At 25.9% G+C, this 20,628-nt stretch overlaps 2 protein-coding genes across 6 annotated transcripts in view; both read right to left on the minus strand.

Annotated features, from left to right (window-relative positions):
- LOC126551690 (pumilio homolog 3-like) overlaps positions 1-20,628 on the minus strand; it is a 149,794-nt gene that overhangs the window by 117,283 nt on the left and 11,883 nt on the right. The window lies entirely within an intron of this gene.
- The window catches only part of LOC114125499 (pseudouridylate synthase RPUSD2-like), a 394,976-nt gene that overhangs the window by 20,228 nt on the left and 354,120 nt on the right, over positions 1-20,628 (minus strand). For all 5 annotated transcript variants that reach the window (XM_050205682.1, XM_050205679.1, XM_050205681.1 and 2 more), the window contains one exon: positions 11,200-11,277. In XM_050205682.1, the coding sequence (XP_050061639.1) occupies positions 11,200-11,277 (78 nt within the window). The remainder of the gene's footprint in view (positions 1-11,199; positions 11,278-20,628) is intronic.

The raw sequence follows: 20,628 nt of genomic DNA on the forward strand, positions 1-20,628 counted from the left end.
ATTGTATATTAATAACACCAAGATATTATATTCAGTGTTGGATAAATATAAACTTTAGTTAAATTTTGAAAATCTTTTCTTGTTTATTGAAGATATTTCTATTATATGGTTAAATAAGAATATTAAGAATATTTATAAAAGTTTTTCATATTTAAAATTCATTATTGCACACAAACACTAAGACAATGATGATAATCTGAAATAAATAAATATTATATTATATCTGGTATGTATGATTCTTAAAAATATTTATTTGACTTTGTTGTATGAATTTATCAACTCAATGGAACCAAATATTTTATACAATACACAATACGCAGATACCTTTTTAAATGATTAAATTCATATTTTATTCACCTTAAAATTTTTAATAATTTTTGTCTTTTGTGTACAGTGTTTGTTATGCTGAGACAAATGTTTGGAGTTCATAATATATTTAAACGTTTAAGTATGTACCTACCTTTAATACTGTTTTTAAATATTTGTTTTTTTTTTTCATTCATAATTTGCATTAAAAAGGTTGCGTTAAAAGGCAGAAACGTATGACTAAAATTTTCATACAAACTCAATACCATATATTATAATTAGATTTCATCGCTATACCTATATATTTACAACCTATGTACCTATACACTTATTTTTATTTTAATCAACTAAAATATCTTTTTTTAACCTTTATTTACGCGTGACGTATTTTTCAATAGACCTAAAATCGTTTCAAATACTATACAAACATAATATACGAAAAAATAACATTACGATTTATACCATAATTGTTATGGCTAAACGGTCACATTTTCAATTCACCATTGGATTTTGGTAGATACATTATTTTCTATACGTAGTTTGTGATTGTAAGTCAACTATATTTTAGTTTATCTATACTTAATTCCCGTCTACGCGCAATGTCAGCGATATCGAAAGGGAAGTGCCTTCTTTTATTATTATGTAGGTACCTATACTTTGTCAGGGGAAAAAAAAAGGTCATATTATATGGAAATCAATAAGCCCGGAACTATATTATATAGTATGAAATGGAAAATATTATAATTTATAATATATACATAATACATATGTAGTGGAAATATTGTGGAATATTATTTTCGATTTCAGTATAATACCTATCCTTAGACAATACAAAATACATTGTCAATATCTGTGTTGATTATTTTAAAATAATATGTAATAATAACAATAATAATAGTAAAAATATATCATCGTTAGTATCATATTCTTTCTACTCTGAAATTTAGAGTTGTGTATCACGCATAATACAACTCAAAACTGTATAAAATATTTTAATGTATAATATAATAATAATATTATGATTGTTAAGAAAGCATAATAATATAATATTATATAATATTTAAAACGCGTCGTAAATGAAAAAAGAAACGGAAAGTTATTTCGTACTTTATTTTTATTGTTTATTAAACAATTTTATTAAAAAAAAAAAAATCAAAACGCGAACCTCCTTAAATTATACTTTTTTTTCAATATCACGATGTCAGTGTTTTTTAAGTGCACCTATAGAGCTAAGCTCCGTTTCTGCGACGAAAATCGATCGATTCGAAGAATATGTCATACGTTTATACGATGATATATTTTACGAGTTCAGGAGCGCATTTAATAAATAAAATCTGTATGTTCAATGGTTCAAATAATATATACATATATACGCACTCCAAAATATTTTATAAGACAAAGAACTTCCGACCAATCGCAAAAAAATAATAAAAATAAACATTTAAATTAACTTTCAAAAGAGCTTAGTGAATTCGTTAAGCGTATAATAATATAATAATGTCCATTGTTATCTCGGTATACATTCAAGAAGTTTTAATAGCACTCGCGGAGTTGGTTATTCGTTAAATAAAGAAAAGAGTTGTGGTTTATTTCCCTGTGGACTATTCACTGGTACCTCCTAATGCTAATGCTGAAGAAGGTACTGTTTGTATAATTTGAAAGCGATAACGAAATCGTTTAATCTAGGATCGCGCTACCCTACGTACCAAATATTTCGTTGATGTGATAAATTATTACTCATATTTTTTTTTAAATAATGTACTTTACATTTAGTTAGTGCGGAAATCGTATTGCAAACATGAACATATTATCTCCACCACGTTTCGTCTTTGTATGCCTAATAATATTAAGAAATACAATTTAAATTTTAAAATATCAATAATAATAAAAAAAAATACACCGAAGTTTAATAATAAATCAACAATAATTATATTGATTTATATTAAATTTCGATTTTAATGAGAGAACAATATCGATAATAAATGTGGAAAGCAAATTTTTCGACGAATTTATTTCGTAAAATATACGTTTTTGAGGATTTAAGAAGTATTATGTGTAGCCACAACACGTAGCTAGGTATTAGTCTTAGTTAAAATAATGTGCTCGATTTAGACGTCGTAGTAGAAATAGGTAAAATGATTTTTTTTAGCAATATTAATAAAAGCCAAGTTTAGTTTTGATGTAAAGATTTCCACGTTTTTTCACTATTGTCTATCTTAAGCTATAAAAACATTTAGATTCCCCGTTCTTATAAACTATAGGTCTTGCCTGATGTTCACAGTTGCAACATCGTTGTTTAAGTTTTCCTAAAAGTTTCTGTTTATTTGGTGTTTACAACGCTATTTATTTCTAAAAATATGATTATTTTGATTATGACTAAACTCTAAGTACGTGTATATTATTTATAAAAATTTAATATATTATTGGAAAATTTATTTAGTTTTCTGTTTTTAATTACTTTTAATTCAGAGATAATAGATATTAAATTGTCGCTAATTTATCTCATCACAAACGTGCTCAAAGAAATAAATTAATAATAAAATAATACAAAAAATTAATTTAAAGTTATCTTTATGATATTATAATGTCATTATTGTTGTTCATAAAAACTTGATTTTCTTAATAAAAAAAATATATATTTATATCCTTCTGCTTACCACATATAGGACATACCAGCTAAACTATTTAACGTTCTTCACTATTGCTACTACTAATATTTTGTTTGAAAAAATAATTGTTTTTTAAATAAAAATTATGTAATTTGTTAGTTACTATATTCTTCTTGAGTCTAAATATTTGTCTTTATGTTTTTCTTTTAAATACCAGTAAATTTTTTTTTTTAAATATTTGCAGGCATATTCTCAAGACTTATACATTCATATTTTTGAATTAAAAATGGTCTCGAACTCTCAGAATTTCATTACGCACCTTAATAGATGAAGTAAATACTTGTACTAATCTTCTTTCGATTTTAGGTCTGAACTGCCGTGGTTTGTCCAGACCGACTGTAAGATACTTAAAAGTTTGCATCCCTTATATTCTTGTTCATTCTACTATAAATTATGTTTGGTGGTGTTATTCACGTCATGATACAAGAATGCAGACTATAAGTATAAGATAGTTATAAAATAGATTCTGTCATCAAACAGATAATCTGAGCTACGTTTTTAAAATATAAAATAAAAAGTTGTATTTAAAACGGTAAAGTAAATTAATTAAAAATAAATGACTGTAAAATTCACGAAATTAATATACCAAATTAATTCGTAAATTGTTCAAATAAATCATGTTTAGAGATGCCTGCATGGAAGAATAATTCATTCCGCTCTAGCATGGGAAAAAAATTATAATTTCATTTATTATTATTATTATTATTATTATTAACCGTTTTTATTTATATAATTTCTGATAGGTGTTTATAGTGTGTAACAAAATGTAATTTTGTATATTAATATTTAAAAAATATGAAATAGGTACTTTTATTAATACTTTTTTTTTGTCAATTGTGTTCGTCAGATACTTTATAATAAATAATGCGTGTACCTAAAATCGGTTAATTTGACTGCTGAATTTGGTTTAAAGTTTGGTTTACATGAATTTTTCACGAAGACCGATTTTCCGTTGTTGATAAATAAGTAAAATCGAACGACGAGCTACAAAATAAAGAAAACGAACTAAAGAAATTGCCGGCCGACGGACGACAGACGGTACGAGGAAGTACATTTCACATTGAAAAAAAATATATTATACAGGTACTATACAGTACTATAGCGTCTATAGTCGTATAGATATGTATATACTATATTGTAATAATGAAAATAAAATATGGTTTGTACGTGACTATTGTGGGATTTTTTTTTCATATAAAAAAAAAGCCTGAGTAGCGTACTATTTACAGCTGGCGAGCAATAAACGTGTTCAGATATCGTTTTTATTGTACCTACACGGTAAACGGAGTAAACGATTTTGTATGCCGTCGCCGCCCTCTACTGCACGCTGATCCCCAGTTTCGACCATGAGCGTCCGAGTGATTCGAGACTAGAAAACTAGTAATTCGTAAGTACCTCACGTGCAAAAATCATTTTATTCACCACCGGGTCTTCTTGATCGGTTAGAAGTTTATTTTTTAAATCTTTGATGTGTTTCCATACATTGTCCGCTTAGCGTTTTTTTCGCGACAATTTAAATTTAAATTCACGTCAAATAGTATTATCGCCTTATAAACACACGAATTTATAAAGTAATGTTTGGTTGATATAAAAAAACAATTTTCACTTCAATGTTATTTTAAATAAAAAAAAGAAGGTTTATTGTCTTTATAGTTAACTTTATAGTTGAAAGTGTTGCTTACTTCTGAAAGAATAGCATGTTAAAAGTTAATATTTGATATTTTTATAAACTTATTTTTAAATTATAGAAATATATCTATAAGTTAACCAGTTATATTATAGTATTAAGAAGTAGGTATTGAGTAATATTAGAATTTCTAAAATTTTAACTTGCAACCAACATAAGGTATAGAATTAAAGTATAAGCTGTAGGATATATGACAGTGTTAGATTTAATGTAATTGTTAATATGATTTAAAATTCAATGAGAATTTCATAGTTCTTATTGTTCTGGAAATTGTCTTTTGTGATAATTTTATCTTAAATAAATAAATAAACAAAACACATCTATATTATGGTAAAAATAAATTGTTATTTTGACCCGAAACTATTATTTCTTATTTTTCACTCTTCTTTGAAGAGGTTTTTGGACTTAAGCTAGTGAACGACGTTGTAGAAGTGTTATTGATTATATTTTGCACCAAATAATAAACTTTTTATACAGTATTAATGTGTTTCAAAAATATTTTCCCCGATAACTCTATTAGAAATTAGTTGGTTCATTTTTATACGTATAATATAAATCATTTTGATTACAAGAGCCTTTTTACTACATTAGCAATGCAATTTATTTATGGTATATTGTGAAACGTGCACTTAAATAGTTGTATACCTACGTACAATATTATATAGATTGGATAATAAACGCTTAAAAATTATAAAAGTTTTGCATAATATTTAGATTTGAAATAGAACGAGATTTTATTATCAATTTATTAATTTTTTTAAATTACAGAAAACGATTAAATATGAACATAAACACCTGAGAAAGCGTTGTTGTAACACTAAGTATCGATTAAGAACAAGGATATAAAGATTTTATTTAAGATTTTTTAGATTATAATTATATTGGTCTTACTTTTGCGACGATACAGGCAATACAAAACAATAAAAGGTTTATACCAGACAAGTAAAATATCGTATATTAGTTTAATAAACAAAACCCGTTAAGTCATCAACCATAAATTAACAGAAATAATATTAATAAGTTACAAACATTATACATAGTACCTAGATGATTAGATGATAAATAAAAAAAAATAGATATTTAAAATTTAAAAAATACTAAATGTCATAGTATTTTCAAGAACTATGTCAGAAATTCCTTTATTGTTGAATCATATTTTCAACATATTAAAAAAAAAAAAAAAAAAACAAAATTATGACCGTAAAAATAAAATCAAATCATTCACCAAACTTTCTGTAAAATTCGTAGACTTTTTCCCCAGCATTTTAATCCTTACGGTATTTGAGATGATAAGTGGAGTACACGTGTGAGGATATTTTTTAAAATTTTAGACACTGACATTTTTAAGGCCAATTTGAAGAAAAAACTGAACAACTGTCAAAAAACTTCTTATTTTGGTTAGCAATTATGTTTAATAAGTTTTTTAAGAACATTTGATTAGATTTGTTGACATTTTTATTAACACGTTACGACAACACAAATTAAGTTCATTATCGTTGGATATTTAAATAAATCACTATAATTCTAATACCTTAAATAATGCTGAAAGCGATATGTTTATTTTACTAGATTAATAACTAATAGAAATTTATCTAAAAATTAATTTTGTTTTTAAAATGTAAATGTAAAACAAAATAAATTTAAATATTTTAATGAACAATCTTCTATCATGGATAACTAAATGCCAAATGAGCGAGTTTGTATTTAAACTATATACAATCATTTTAATGTTAATTTTAGTCTTTAAATCTGAATTTTTACGCAGTTTTGATAAATGCACAATAGATTTGATTAACTTAATTAACAATTAACATGCGCGTTAAAAAAAAAAAAAAAACAATTTTATATAGAATTAGATGCCAATGGCGTTTATTTACAATACTGTTTGAAAGGGTAAGTCATTAAAAAAATAATTACATTGCAAATGGTTTGCAATTTATTTCGCAAGCTTTGTTTTGGAATGATGCTGTAGGAACGTTTTGAACCCAATCTTAGCTATTTATCAGTATTGTATCGTCAAGCAATGGGTTTTAGATTTAAATGTTCATTACTATTTTTTATTTTTACAATTTTCTCCAATTACTTTATAGTATTATGAAGCAATTCTTGAAAAATGAATATGTTACTACAAGTTTAGGGTATGTCCAGTGTTTACTGTCCAACCTCGTGGAAAATGATTATGATTTATTACAAGGTACCTATAATATAAGTGTTATATTAAATTTGATAAAAATGATTTATTGGCTCTTCAGTTCTTAATGGAATAAAAACAAAATGCGAAGTGGTGATAAAACACATATGTTGACGGACTATTGAGAAGTTCTAAGCAATCCATTTTACGTAGAATGGCATCATGTTTTTGACATCAAAAACACTAAACCGTTTTCTGCGATGAATTGTTTTTCTTGACTTCTCAATATCATATACACGTAGGCAGTAGATCGTGGATGTTCAAGGAAAATATTTCAATTTTGTTTGAATATTTTAATTATTCACATTTTCAATGATGAATACTGTTATAATGTCAACCAAAATAAAACGTTGTAAAATTATAATCGAGTATAGTCATATTACCAATTATTGTTTGTACGCAGTTCCAATTATTGTGATTTAGAATTTGATTATATATTGATCAATGAATGAATAACTATTATAGGTGAGGGGATATAAAGCAGTAGACTGAGAAAAGTTCAAATAAACTAGAGATTATATTATATGAATATATTTCGATTTCCATAGTATAGTGTTGATTTCCAATGGAAAAAACTGTCACTGTTTTTATTTTGCAATAAAAAGTTTAAAATGACTAGAAGATATAAGAACTGTTAATGTAAATCTTTATCATTTAGGTGTATTTGATCGGTTGTTATTTGTTATACAATATAGTTAATAGGATATTGTATTGGTGTATTTAGCCATTTAGGGCGAACCGTCAAAGGGTAGTTGAGACAGTCAATTAGTTTTAAAATATTAGAGAGAAAAACGAATAGAAACTCTATGAGAAAAAAAGATTTTTATCACTGCATAATGGTCTTGATAAATAGTTTCCAAAGGATGAGGAAGTTCCCACATCATTGTTATTTTTCTTTGATAGTATAAATGATAAAACCGTTATACGGAGGAACAGTGAATAACGAATAGAAAACAATAATGTTCGTATAATCATAACGTTGAACAACTATATAAGTATGTTGACAAGAAGAAATGTCTGCATGTGACACACTAGTGAAATTATGAAAACTTATAAAATGTAGTTACAATAGGGACAACAATTTTTTTAAAAATGTACACTATACGAGTAGACTTGCTATGAGTATAATTGATAAAATTTGTTTATTTTTTTTTCTCTCAAGAAATGTAATTATACATTTTTATAAAGCCATATTTATAATCTATCTTAGTTAATTACTTATGTAGCTGATGTAAAAGCCAAAAAATTCAAATTATCACGTACGGATTTAAATCAAAAATAAAATAATAATTATATATTATAATATATAACTAAAATTATATTTTCAAAATATTTCAAAACTATAACATTAGGTGTAATTTAAATAGATAGAATAACATGTTTTTTAATTAATAGTTAATATCTTTGATTTTTAAACGATATTTATAATTGTAGAACAAATTGTGAAAAAATATCATACTATATATTATCTACTAATATTTATAAATACAAATATATGTAAATTGCTAGAAATCAAGATTATAAATAAATTAGGTAAACTAATGAATGTGAATAAACAAGAGCCACTATTGTTTAAGTTCAGACTCAGACAAATCGGGCCATTATAAAATGCATTAAATTACATCGGTACCTACGTTCTTTTTCTTACATAGAAATACCATTAAAATTTGCTAAAGTTCTATTCAAGTACACACTTCTCGTCATTTAAGTACAAGGGTCCGTCAAAAATTGCTTAATGTTAATTATAAAAATACCATTTCAAAGTAAAATTATATTTACAATGTATTTTTCTTTGATGTCTTTACATATTTGAAAGAGGTGTAGCGCCTTTTTTCTATGAGTCAAGTTTACCCATTTCCACCGAAGCAAGGACTATTTTTAATTAGGTATTCTTTTATTGTACTACTATACCACAAAGTAAGCGTCTTTATCATCGGTAACGCCAGAAATGAGGGGAAAAGTGAATAGCATTGTATAGAAATAATATGGTATTTAATATGATATTGTCGTGTACACATATTATATTTATACTATAAGCATACGAGTTTCCACGCTGAATTAACTCGACTAACGAAAATCGGAATTGTAATGCTGAAGTTTATAACGAATTGTGAAATGTGTCTAGTTATAGTTTTGCTAAAGAGGTTCAGATTATATTAATATACAAAACAAATTTAAACGTAGTATTACTAGTATCTATCTAGTCAACAGTACCCAACACGTAGATTTATTGTTTTGTGAAATAGAGTTTAATTGAGTGGAAATTCAAATCGCATTGGATAGGATCTGTAATTTACAGACTGTAAATCGATACGAAATTAATTTATGGATACAGCGTAGGATTGTTATAATAATCGTCTAATTCAAAATCATGTGAACTGATCGGCTTTTAAAATATTGCTATGTTATTGTGGTATTTGACAAAATATTTTGGTAAATTACACATTAAAAATGTGCAAAAATGTAATCTGTCGAAGGTATGATTTGGCTGGATAGAGACGGTTATAATTTATTATCAACGAATATAATTCGCACGTAATTATTATCATAGTGATCAGTGAACCATCAATTTATTGAAATGGTTTCTGAATGCTGATTAAGTGTAAAATACAAGTGCAAAAATAAATGTGTTTCTTTAATTATATTTTATGATAATACATTGTCATTTTAAAATAATTTAATTTATGTGTAAACTTGTCATTTGGAGATTTCCCCCAGAGAACGACCCTGCATCAATGTCACGTCATATTACGCTCGCAACAAATTGCGTAAGTCATTTCATGATGGGCTTAAATTTCAATTTAACTTGCATTCAACTGAATATATATTATATATAATATACGTACATATATATTTTGATACGTTGTCAATGGAAAAGTAAAATAACAAAAACCGAAGTTTATCTACCTGTGATTAAAACGGGAATAATAGACTTTCATAAATAGTATACCATTTCCCCTCACCATATAATATAATAGTCGACATCCGTTTTTACCTAAATAAATTGTATACATATACTTACCGTAAAAATTAATATTTAAATTGCGGAATCAATGAAATAATATTATTATGCAACGTAGTTTAATACTACGAGCAAAAAAAAGTATTTTGGCTTCATTTATTTATGCGTATTATATAGGAATAATAATAATATAGCGTCGATTAATATAATAAATTGTGTCAATAATATAATATGTTACAATATAGGTATTTTGTAACAAATAATTAATAATTTATACTTACTAGTTGGTTTAAAATTTTGTGATCGTGTCATTTTTTCAGTCATCGTTATCAATACGAAATATATACAATAATATAATTTGATTTATATGGTAGTCTGTATAATATGGACTTAAATAATAATAATGATGTATTTTGATGAAAACAAATATCAGTCGTTATAGATATACTTTTGGTATAAAATTGCATTTCCCATTTAAAACTACCTACTGTAATTCACCATAAGTACAATAATTGTGCAATTAACTATCTATTATATATACATACAATTAAGCAGAGGTGTAAAAACAATAGCACAAGACATACTTGTTACTATGTGATATTGGTTTTAATACTTTAAGTAATAATGCATGTTTAACACTTCGTCGGTTCATCATTTACTTTCGTGCATCACACTGATAAAATGATGAAAATTCCATACAAAAATATTATAAAAAATAATCGTGATGTAAACATTTGTCTGATTAAAATTCCATACTATTCTTTACATAATAATCGTTCAGAGAAATCAAATGCTGACGAACAGAATAATCACGAGAGCGAATCTTACTGAGCATTTTACTTTTAAGTCAAGTGAAAAATGTAAAGAAAACATGATATTATTCACAACAGTATATTAAACTCAAAACATAATAAAAATAATAAACCGCACCATCCACTAGAAATAATAATATTCTGTAGTACCCGCGATACCGATTATTATAAAAGAAGACGGTCGAAAGACGCTTCAAATGCCTTTTACTTGGAATACACAATATTCTTCGTTAACAAAAAAACTTACTGTATTACAATTGATTTGAATTAAAAAAAAAGGTTTTGTCCTTACATTGGACAGTTATTTATTTTGTATTAATGTGGTTTCGGATCGAACAAAATAATATAATATTATGTGGTTGAAAAGATAATACAACAGAATATATTGTGTGAGTAGAAAGTTTTTTTTTTTGTTAATAATCATATTATAATATATTGTTAATATAATATTGAAACAAGTACAAGTTGATATGCGATCGTAGTCAATGATAATCCGAGTAGTAAATAAAAGAAATTAGAAGAAATATTATAATAATAATAATAATATAATGTTACAATGGAGGTATTCTTACTTTTTTCAAATCCTTGCCCGAGTCACTCCGGTCGTCGGCCAAGTATTTACGCTTGTTTGTAATGGGCTCTTCGTCGGTCTGGAACAAAAAAAAAAAAAAAAAGTTGATAAAATGAGACAGTAAAAAGAGACTCAAAGAAATATATATTATTTTTTCTGAAAGTCAGAGGTCCTTCCTGCGTGTACGCACACACTATAGATGTAAAAATGCCCATTGAAATATAGGCACTCGACAAAACTCTGGTGTCTGACACTTGAACACTGCGACTTTGACTCAAAATTATATTACTAGGTATTATTATTTTATTCTTATTTTCTTCATTTTCATTATTATACGTGCCAACAGACCTCAATGACGAGTGAATTCCTTCCATTTACACATCGAATATTCAATTATAATACTTTTTTTTTTATATATAAGGATGATATAAGAAAGGTAAAGAATTTTCATTTAATTTTTGAAATCAGATTTTTATTATTTAAAATATAATCATATATTTTTTTTCAATATAAGTTTTTAAATTATACGTCCAATATCAATCTTATATTTAATCTAAATTTATAATAATATGTGCTTAAGAATAATATAACAAAGAAATTATATCACGTAAAAACTATTTTAATTTTAAGTAATTAATAGAAGAAAATAAAGCGTAAATTGATTTTAAAACTAATAAAGTGATAATTTTAAGTAAAAGAAAGGTATCTGCACTAAAAATATTTAAAATATTTTTTTTGAAGGAATGAGGATTGTATTGGATTTTACAAAAATGTTTTTTTTCTGAGGTCATATTTTGGAACAAAAAAATTTCTTCAACCTTAAAATTGAGTGGTTCTTGGTAACAAATTTAATATACGAAGTCAAAGGGAAGAAATACTCAGAACTTTTCTTAATAATCGAAAAAAACAGCGAAAATAGGAATATATTTTACACAACACCAATTTTCGATAAAATTGATTTTGGCTCTCTGTTAAGAAAAACCACTGGGACTTGAAACTTTCACAAGACAAATATTTAGAATGGTATTTTCAAAATATTTAGACTAATTTTGTGGTGTTTATGCTCATCTTTTTTACAGTGTATAACTATTACTGTAAATAGCTAGTTTTTTTGTCTATACTTCACATTTTTATTATTAGTTTCTTTAATTAAATGTTTTAATTAATTAAAAAAAAAATTATAGTAAAAAATTAAACACCTTCATAAATTAAATAATATTTTTTGCTCAAATAATTCGTATACATATAAGAAAGTTGATTTATTTTAATATCGCAAAAATTATTAATTCTCGTTTAGTAGATAAAAAAAAAACTTTTTCGTAAGTTTACCAAAAAAGGAAAATTATGTTTTTCCATTATTATACGCCATAAACAATATTTAGAAGAAAGAAACGTCAACTTTTTGTGTGTCATAATAATTTCTTTAGAAATTATAAACTGTATATTCGCCATTTGGCATTTCAGTGAAGTCCCAGACATAAATGCTTTTATGCTGGTTAAAAACTTTACTGGCGAAATGTTGGCTGTATACAATTATTTCTATAAAAACTTGTATTTTAAGACAAACATTTGTGAACAATATCGATAGCCTTAAAATGTAGATGTTATTTGAAAATCTGTAAGTTGCCCTTTCATTATTCAAATCCGTTAATCTCGATCTCAAGTTAAGTTTACTAATTACTACAGTTTTTTGAAAAGTTTTTTATACAACGAAATAAATTAATTAACCAAAGATAATGGCTGTAGTAAAATAATTCAAAATGAAAATGTTCCGTAAAAATATAAGTATCGTGTGTAATGCAGTCGTTAAAAAAATTAAGGAAACATTAACGAAAATGGAAAAATAAAAGTAGGAACGGTAGATACAAACAAAAAGCTTATAACACATAATGTAACTTTAATAAAAACAGACAATATACATGCGAGGTAAAAGTTTTAAATTGGATTTTATATTCGCATGAATAAATAAAAAACCAAAAAAAAAAAAAAAAAATAGGACTGTTTGGATTGTGTAATTATACTCATTGTCTACATTTGTTTCGAATATTGTACAATTTTTTGGTTGTATCTATTGTGTATTTTATGGAAACACGAAACGTAGGTATTCTTATTGAATTTCGTACCGAACTAAAGAAACAAAAATATTTTAAATAAATTGGAAACGTATCCGACGTAGCTCATTGCCTCCATTGAAACTTAATGAAACACGACAAGAGTAGCGTATCATATCGGTACACGAATTTTATTTTGCTGTAAATATTATTATACGAAATACGATTTTATGCATTGATAACTATAATAATATAGTACAACATGTTTGTACTGAAACCAATATATTATTGTATATACTTATACAATCGTCATTGTGCTTTTGTTCAAATTTGTAATTTTGTTCAAGTCTCGTAAAATCACAAAAACTTTAAAACATTGTATTATGCATATAGGTACGTACTATCAATATCAATAATGTTATTGTAATATATGCGGTTACCGTGATGAAATTGTTTGAATGTTTTAATATTATGTTACTTCGCATGTAAATTAAATTTTTTTCGTTGAATCAGTTGCACATAACCGATTTGTGCCACAAACGAATATAATAACATTAGTTGCAACGGTTGCAACACTACTTAATGCCTCTTATAAGTTTATAAAAAGCGGAAAATAAGGTCAAACCTATAAAATATATATACAGAGCGATTCACCGAGTATGCTCACCCTCATATTTTCATTTAGTAATTGATTTATTCAAATTTTTATAATTGGAATCTTAAAACATATTTAAACTTTAAAGAACATATCGTTATACAATTCTTAAGCTTTATTCTATTAAAGAACTATAATAGTTATAATAATAGTAGATAATAATTATCATGTGGCGATACAAAATTTTGCTTTTCAAATAAAAATTTAGTTTTTTACCTTAAATTATGGTGGATATATATATATTTTTAAATTTTGTTGTTTTTAATTTATTAAAATGTTTATATCGTAATATTGGATCTAATATGTATTATAGGTATTGGGGTATTTTTATAACTTATAGTATATAGATTAATATAAATTATTTAAATTTAAAAAAATTAAAATACTTCATAAATAAACCTTCTATTGTTATATCTTTCAATATTTCATTATCATCTATTGTCCTATTATCCTTAATACACAAAATTAAATATTTCAAAAACTGTTAATATACATTTTTAATTTTGATACGTCAAAATTTTTAGAAAAATTATCTACTAAATAATATTTTGTTTAAAAAGAGGGTTGTCGTTTGAAAAACAGAAGTTTGTATCTCCCTAGTAAACTTTTTAAGAGGTAGAAGAATTGTCCAGGATTTTAAAATACGATTTATAATTATATTTAAAAGTTCTAAAAATCATACCTTGAATAACCGCATTATTTTAAGCTTACTCGGTGAATCGTTTTCTACACGTATGTAAGTTTGATAGAAAAAACGTTCGTTTGCAACGTCGTCATATTTTTTTTTATTATTATTATTGTACATAATTGTCAACGTTTGGGACACAGCACTAGTTTGCTGCCTTCGTTGTCGGTCGTATAACATTATATTATCTGTATTATAGGTGGTCGGCGGATCGCGCGAAATGAGTTTTAATGACTGGGCGGCGTACATAAAACCAATGTTAATTAATACGGATTTCATTCGAATTCGTGTACAAGTATCATTAGGCCGGATATGAGGTCATAACGGGGTAAGTTTACTTCGGGTGCTTATGATAGGAGGTCGCCGTTAAGGCTCTACAGACAACTCTGCAGATACTTCGCCGTAATAATGAATATTATTATTATCCAGTTTTGGAGACACCGTGAGTGTTAATAAAATCATATTATAATAATACAATATTAAAGTAATAAAGTGGCATTGTCTTCCATTCGTTAGTAATAGTTATAATACAATTTATACGCTTTTAATTAGGACTGAGATTTTAATGACCTAAAAAATACATCATAAAAAGAAACACAAATTTCTTAAACTCGTTAACAAAATGCGTTTAAAAATGTATTTCTTACAATAGAGGCGTTATGTACAATGATATTTTTTTTCTTCGAAAGACAGTTTAAAATATTATAATGACGCTCAAATAGAAGTATTGTTATCGTCTTTTTAATTATTTGTTGATACAAAAACGGTGGTGGCAATGGCGTGGTGCATATTTACTACACGTATACCTACCTACATTTGTTCAACACTATCTGAACACTTTACCTTTAACAATAAGCATGTTTTTATTATTAAAAAAAAATTGGTACAAAAATTTAAGTTCCCTAGAAAAAATATGAAAAATGATCTTAAAAAACAATATTTTTTTTTCATTGATGGCTATAACTTTTTTATTTACAATCATATAAGTAAGTAAATATGGGCAATAAATACTAAAATATTGAAGACAATGTTAACGTTATTACAACATAGTAATAATATAAATAAAAAAACCATTAAAATCAGCATTAAATGATTATTATTATATCGTATTTGTTTGAGATATTTTAAAATAAATATTAATTTAAAATTAAATAATTTTAGTGAAATTTAGATTTTATTTTATTTTTTCAATTGTTATTATCAATTCGTGTCTTTTTAATTTTAAATATATTTATCCAGGTCCAATACAAATTATTAACAAACTATATATTTTGATGCTAGGGAAACACTACAAAGGCGTAAAATTTCTAGGTTTGAATATGATTTTTTTTTTAATGTTGATGTTTCCAAATTAGAATATAGCAACTTTTGAGTTGCTTAAAATTTATTTACTTAGGATAATATAGTGCATAATAATTATTTTACAGAATTATAAAATATTATTATATTTAAATTGAAATTATAGTATTCTCTAGTACATTATATTCAATAAATTTGGTTTTAACTATAAAAAGTTTACCTATAAATTAATATTAATTACCAACATTTTTAAGTCATTTAAATATAGGCCTTTTATTTTCTTATCTAATTATCACTGATCTATTATCTTTAGTATACTAAATTAAACTGATTAGAAATTCAGTATGAATACATCAATATTTAAAAATTTACTGGAAAAAAGAAACTGGTATCACCATCACAATACATTTGTCAATGGCATAAAAAAATTTAAATATACTTAAATATAGTTAAAAATTCAAAAATTCTTAGATTAAATAAATGCATCGTCAAAGGAATAAATGAGAGTACTTGGTAATTTCTGAGAAATATTATAATAAATTGGCCGTTGTAAATTTAATTTCACGAAACCGGGACTGCGTATGATAATTTTTTTTGCAAAAACTATTTTTGTCCAGTGTCGTGTTTAGCATATTATTTGAATAATAATTCTCAAGACCACCGATTTAACTTAACATAATATTTTGCATAAAAGTATAGGTACGTATTTTATTTTTGTTGATTATCGTTTTTGTATTCTCAAGAAAATCAAACTTTTCTACGCCTCCGTTCGCGAAGAAGACGAAAAATATAATATTAAAACGTACACACACCGGCCGGAACTCGATACCTATATACATATAACATTATATCGTAGGTTTATTGGTTTTGCGCGAGTTTCTCTATAAAGTCGATATGACTATACACTTACATAATAACTTATTGCCATATGGATATCGAAAATTATTAAACGCAACGGAACATCCGATACCGATATTATAGTGCCTATAAGAGGTGAATATGAGAAATAAAATATATAAAAATAAATAAATACTTCGATGGCTCTCATCTCTGAATCTCGACCGATCGATATCATTCGTCATATCATTAACTATAACTATATTATTAAACACGCCTATACGTGTTTTATGTGTAATACATATCGAAACTATTAGTCATGAGTCGGAGACAATAACCGAACGTCAATAGTTTCCGGAACTGTATATACACTGAAACTTTTGAAGTTCCATCAATTCGATTTTCCCGGTACGCTGCAAATCCGCTTCGGGTGTTTATACCTAAGTGTTCGAACAGACTTACCGTTCGTATGTAATGTTATTATTATTTTTATTACTATTACCGCTGTCGAGTTCGTTCCGTCGTCGGACGACGATTCGAAAATCGATTGACCGGAAATATTGTACGAAAACTGTACCTGTACTACAGGACCCGTACAATGTATATATTCGTTTATTGGGATTGTCGACCGCGTTGGTAGATTATTTTCGATATTATATAGGTAATATTATTATTTCGAATATAGGTAGTTATTTTACGAGTATACGGAGAAAATACGAAATTCGCACGTGAATATAATTTATACTAAAGAACACGATTCTAACAACGATTTTATCGTAAACAAAAAAAAATTCTTAAGAACTCCGTTTTAAATTTAAAATAAAACGATATTACGATTTCTGCACGTATGACTAATGTCAAAGTTAATATGTACATGCGATTATAGTACAATCGGGTCATTAAAACCATTCAAAACGTGTTTTTTTCCGTCATAATAATTATAGAACGGGCTAGGTGATTATTTTACAACATAATATTACAATTATTTGCATCGGACTTCGAACGCGTCACTGCTCAACATAATAATATATTGAATATACTATACGCAAGGGGTGCGTGAATTACGGTTGAAAAATATAAAATATTGAATATTTAATGAACACAATTTTCAGAAGAACGTTCTGATTAACGCTGCTTAGACGACTGCACAATGTACAGGTTTTTTCGGCATCATCGTACGCCGTGTAGCTAATTATTATTGTACGAATACTAAGCTAAAGTATCCGCTATTCAACTTATGGCCGTCCAATCAATCAGTTTTAATATTCTTGACGTGAAAAAGTTTCGAATCATTAAGATTCGAGCTTAAATGTCAGAGGCCATTTTTCATAACCTAAGTTGGTATTAGTTAATTAATCATTTTGTTTGCCGAAAACACTTATTTTACTGTAAATTAAACACGGAATTAATGCATATTTATTTTTACAGTTTTCTAATTTTAGTAGGAGAGTATGGTTTTTTTTTGTTAAAAAAGTACGTTACAATTTTAATTAAACCCTGCAGTCAAGGCATACTTTTTAATATCATCATCTTAATAAAATAAATTTCCTAAAATTACTGTAAAAACTAATTTATCAAAACTAACTAATTTATTCATCATTTGGCGGTTCTTCCAAATTGTTCTTATTTCATAAAATAACACATGAATATTTCGAAAGAATTCTTTCAAACACGCGAGAATATTTTTAAAATATTATATACTCATGTTTATATTTTATGATAATATTTAAAAAAAAAAAAATCATAAGAACTATAAATTCATTATTGGAATTTTGTTATAAATAATAACAATCATGATAATTCATCATAATCATCGTAATCATTCATAATCTTGAAAAAATTTCTTAACTTGATTTTTATCGTTTTAATTTATTTTTTATGTTATAACTTATAAGCTTGCAAATCGAAATATGTACATTTTAATTGAAAATTGTTCATATCATATTCTGATAATGCAGTACTTAAATTTTGAAAAGCGATATTTATACTGGTACACTATATTATTCATACATACATACATACATAGTATATGGTTTACTATGATAACACTATAATGTAAGCTGATCTCTATCCAAAACCATTTATTAAGTGCATTAATATAATCGTTTTAAAATCGAATGGGAAATGTTTAAAGTACAAAGTGGTCTTGTGTGGCTTACCCAGACAGCGCAGTCTGATCTTCCTTAATCAATTTCTTTTATATTATCTATATAATTTTTATATATATTTTATTTGTATATATATTTTTTTATAGATTTCAAATCGATTACCTAAAACGTTAACTGGATTAGTTTAAACTTTTATTATCACATAAAGTTGTAGTATTTATCATTTTTTTTTTTTTTTTTTTTTTATAGTGATGGATATTATTGAAAAATAAATATATAATACTCCTTACTGATTAGTTATATACACTCAAGGATTATGTTTAACTATTAAGGCTTAATAATTACATAGTACTTAACGTGGAACTAAAAAAATCTATATTGTTTTGTTTTTCTTATTTTTTTTTAATTTCCAGGCGTTTATAGTAGTTCATATATTTTAATATTATAATTTTATATTTACATTTCATATAATATATTTTTTCATTTCAGTTCATTTAACTTTCGAATGGTTTGTTTATGGTTCATAAATATCTGCTGGGAAATGAATTAAGTAAACTGTATATTCTTTTGGCTCATCCTAAAATACCGTGGAGAACAGACAAAGAACAAAACTTAATTAAATCTGCAAACAACAGCTTCATCTCGGTCAAAACTACAAAAGCAGAAAAAACTAATTTTCATCGCGAGGTGTTTATGAATTTAATAGTTTAATACCACTAAACCATAGTTATATAGACGGACGCGAAGTACATCATACGGTTATAATTTAGAATGATATTTATTTTGTTAAAATAGCTAAAAAAATTATAAAAAGGAACTCAAAATTTCCCCAAACTTTTGCCCAAGGAGCTGTTCAAGTCTCTAACATATTTTACCGTTAATTACTCTGTCAAGTGAATCTGTAATGAACTATCGATACAAGCCGCACATAGCGTATTATTGAATAAAGAGAAATTAGTAACATTGTTCTTGTCTTATAATGTATTATATTTGTGTATCAAAGTTGAAATCATGGTTAAGAATCATTTTTGGTTACGTGGTAATTAATTCAAATGCATAACTAGTCGATTAGAAAAATACTACATTCTTAAAATAAAATAATAGACGAGTATTTAATGCAATATTGATAATGAATTACATTTAATATATACATATAATACATTGGTCTATAGAGCCAAGTATTTTTTATTAAATTATAGTTACACAAATGGATTAACACATATAACCTACTCATTCCGTACGAAAATTCTGGTTTTACAATAAATATAATATGATTCGCCCTTAGATATTGCTTTATATCAAGTCTCGTACATCGTTAATGAGTTTTAACAACTCTACAACATCATAATTTGCTGCAGGTCATGCGTCGATAATGACCCGTTAAATAGTAACAACACTACGTCAAAAACGCTCATAATAATAACGACGACTAATGGGTCTTACACTAATTTTTAACTTTTTTTGTCATCTATTATAAGACTAATTAATTTTCGCTCCGTCGTTATTATATTATTATTTATTTTCATCTTTGATAATAGTATTGTACCAAATCGTATCGTGTTTTTTTTTTTTTATATTAATATAATATTATAACACAAAAGCGCAGTATTCGCTATGGTCGGGTCTCGTATTATAGTATTATACTAATAAGTCGTTGGGTTAACGATGATAATAATATATAATTATGAAATATTATGAAAACTCAAGACTAGGTTAAAAGTAAACGTTTTACTTTAATAAATAAAAATTTTTGTCGGCAAGTTTATTATGACGATAAGCTTACCGCCAACAACTA

This window comes from Aphis gossypii, chromosome X, assembly GCF_020184175.1.
Source record: "Aphis gossypii isolate Hap1 chromosome X, ASM2018417v2, whole genome shotgun sequence".
Taxonomy (NCBI): domain Eukaryota; kingdom Metazoa; phylum Arthropoda; class Insecta; order Hemiptera; family Aphididae; genus Aphis; species Aphis gossypii.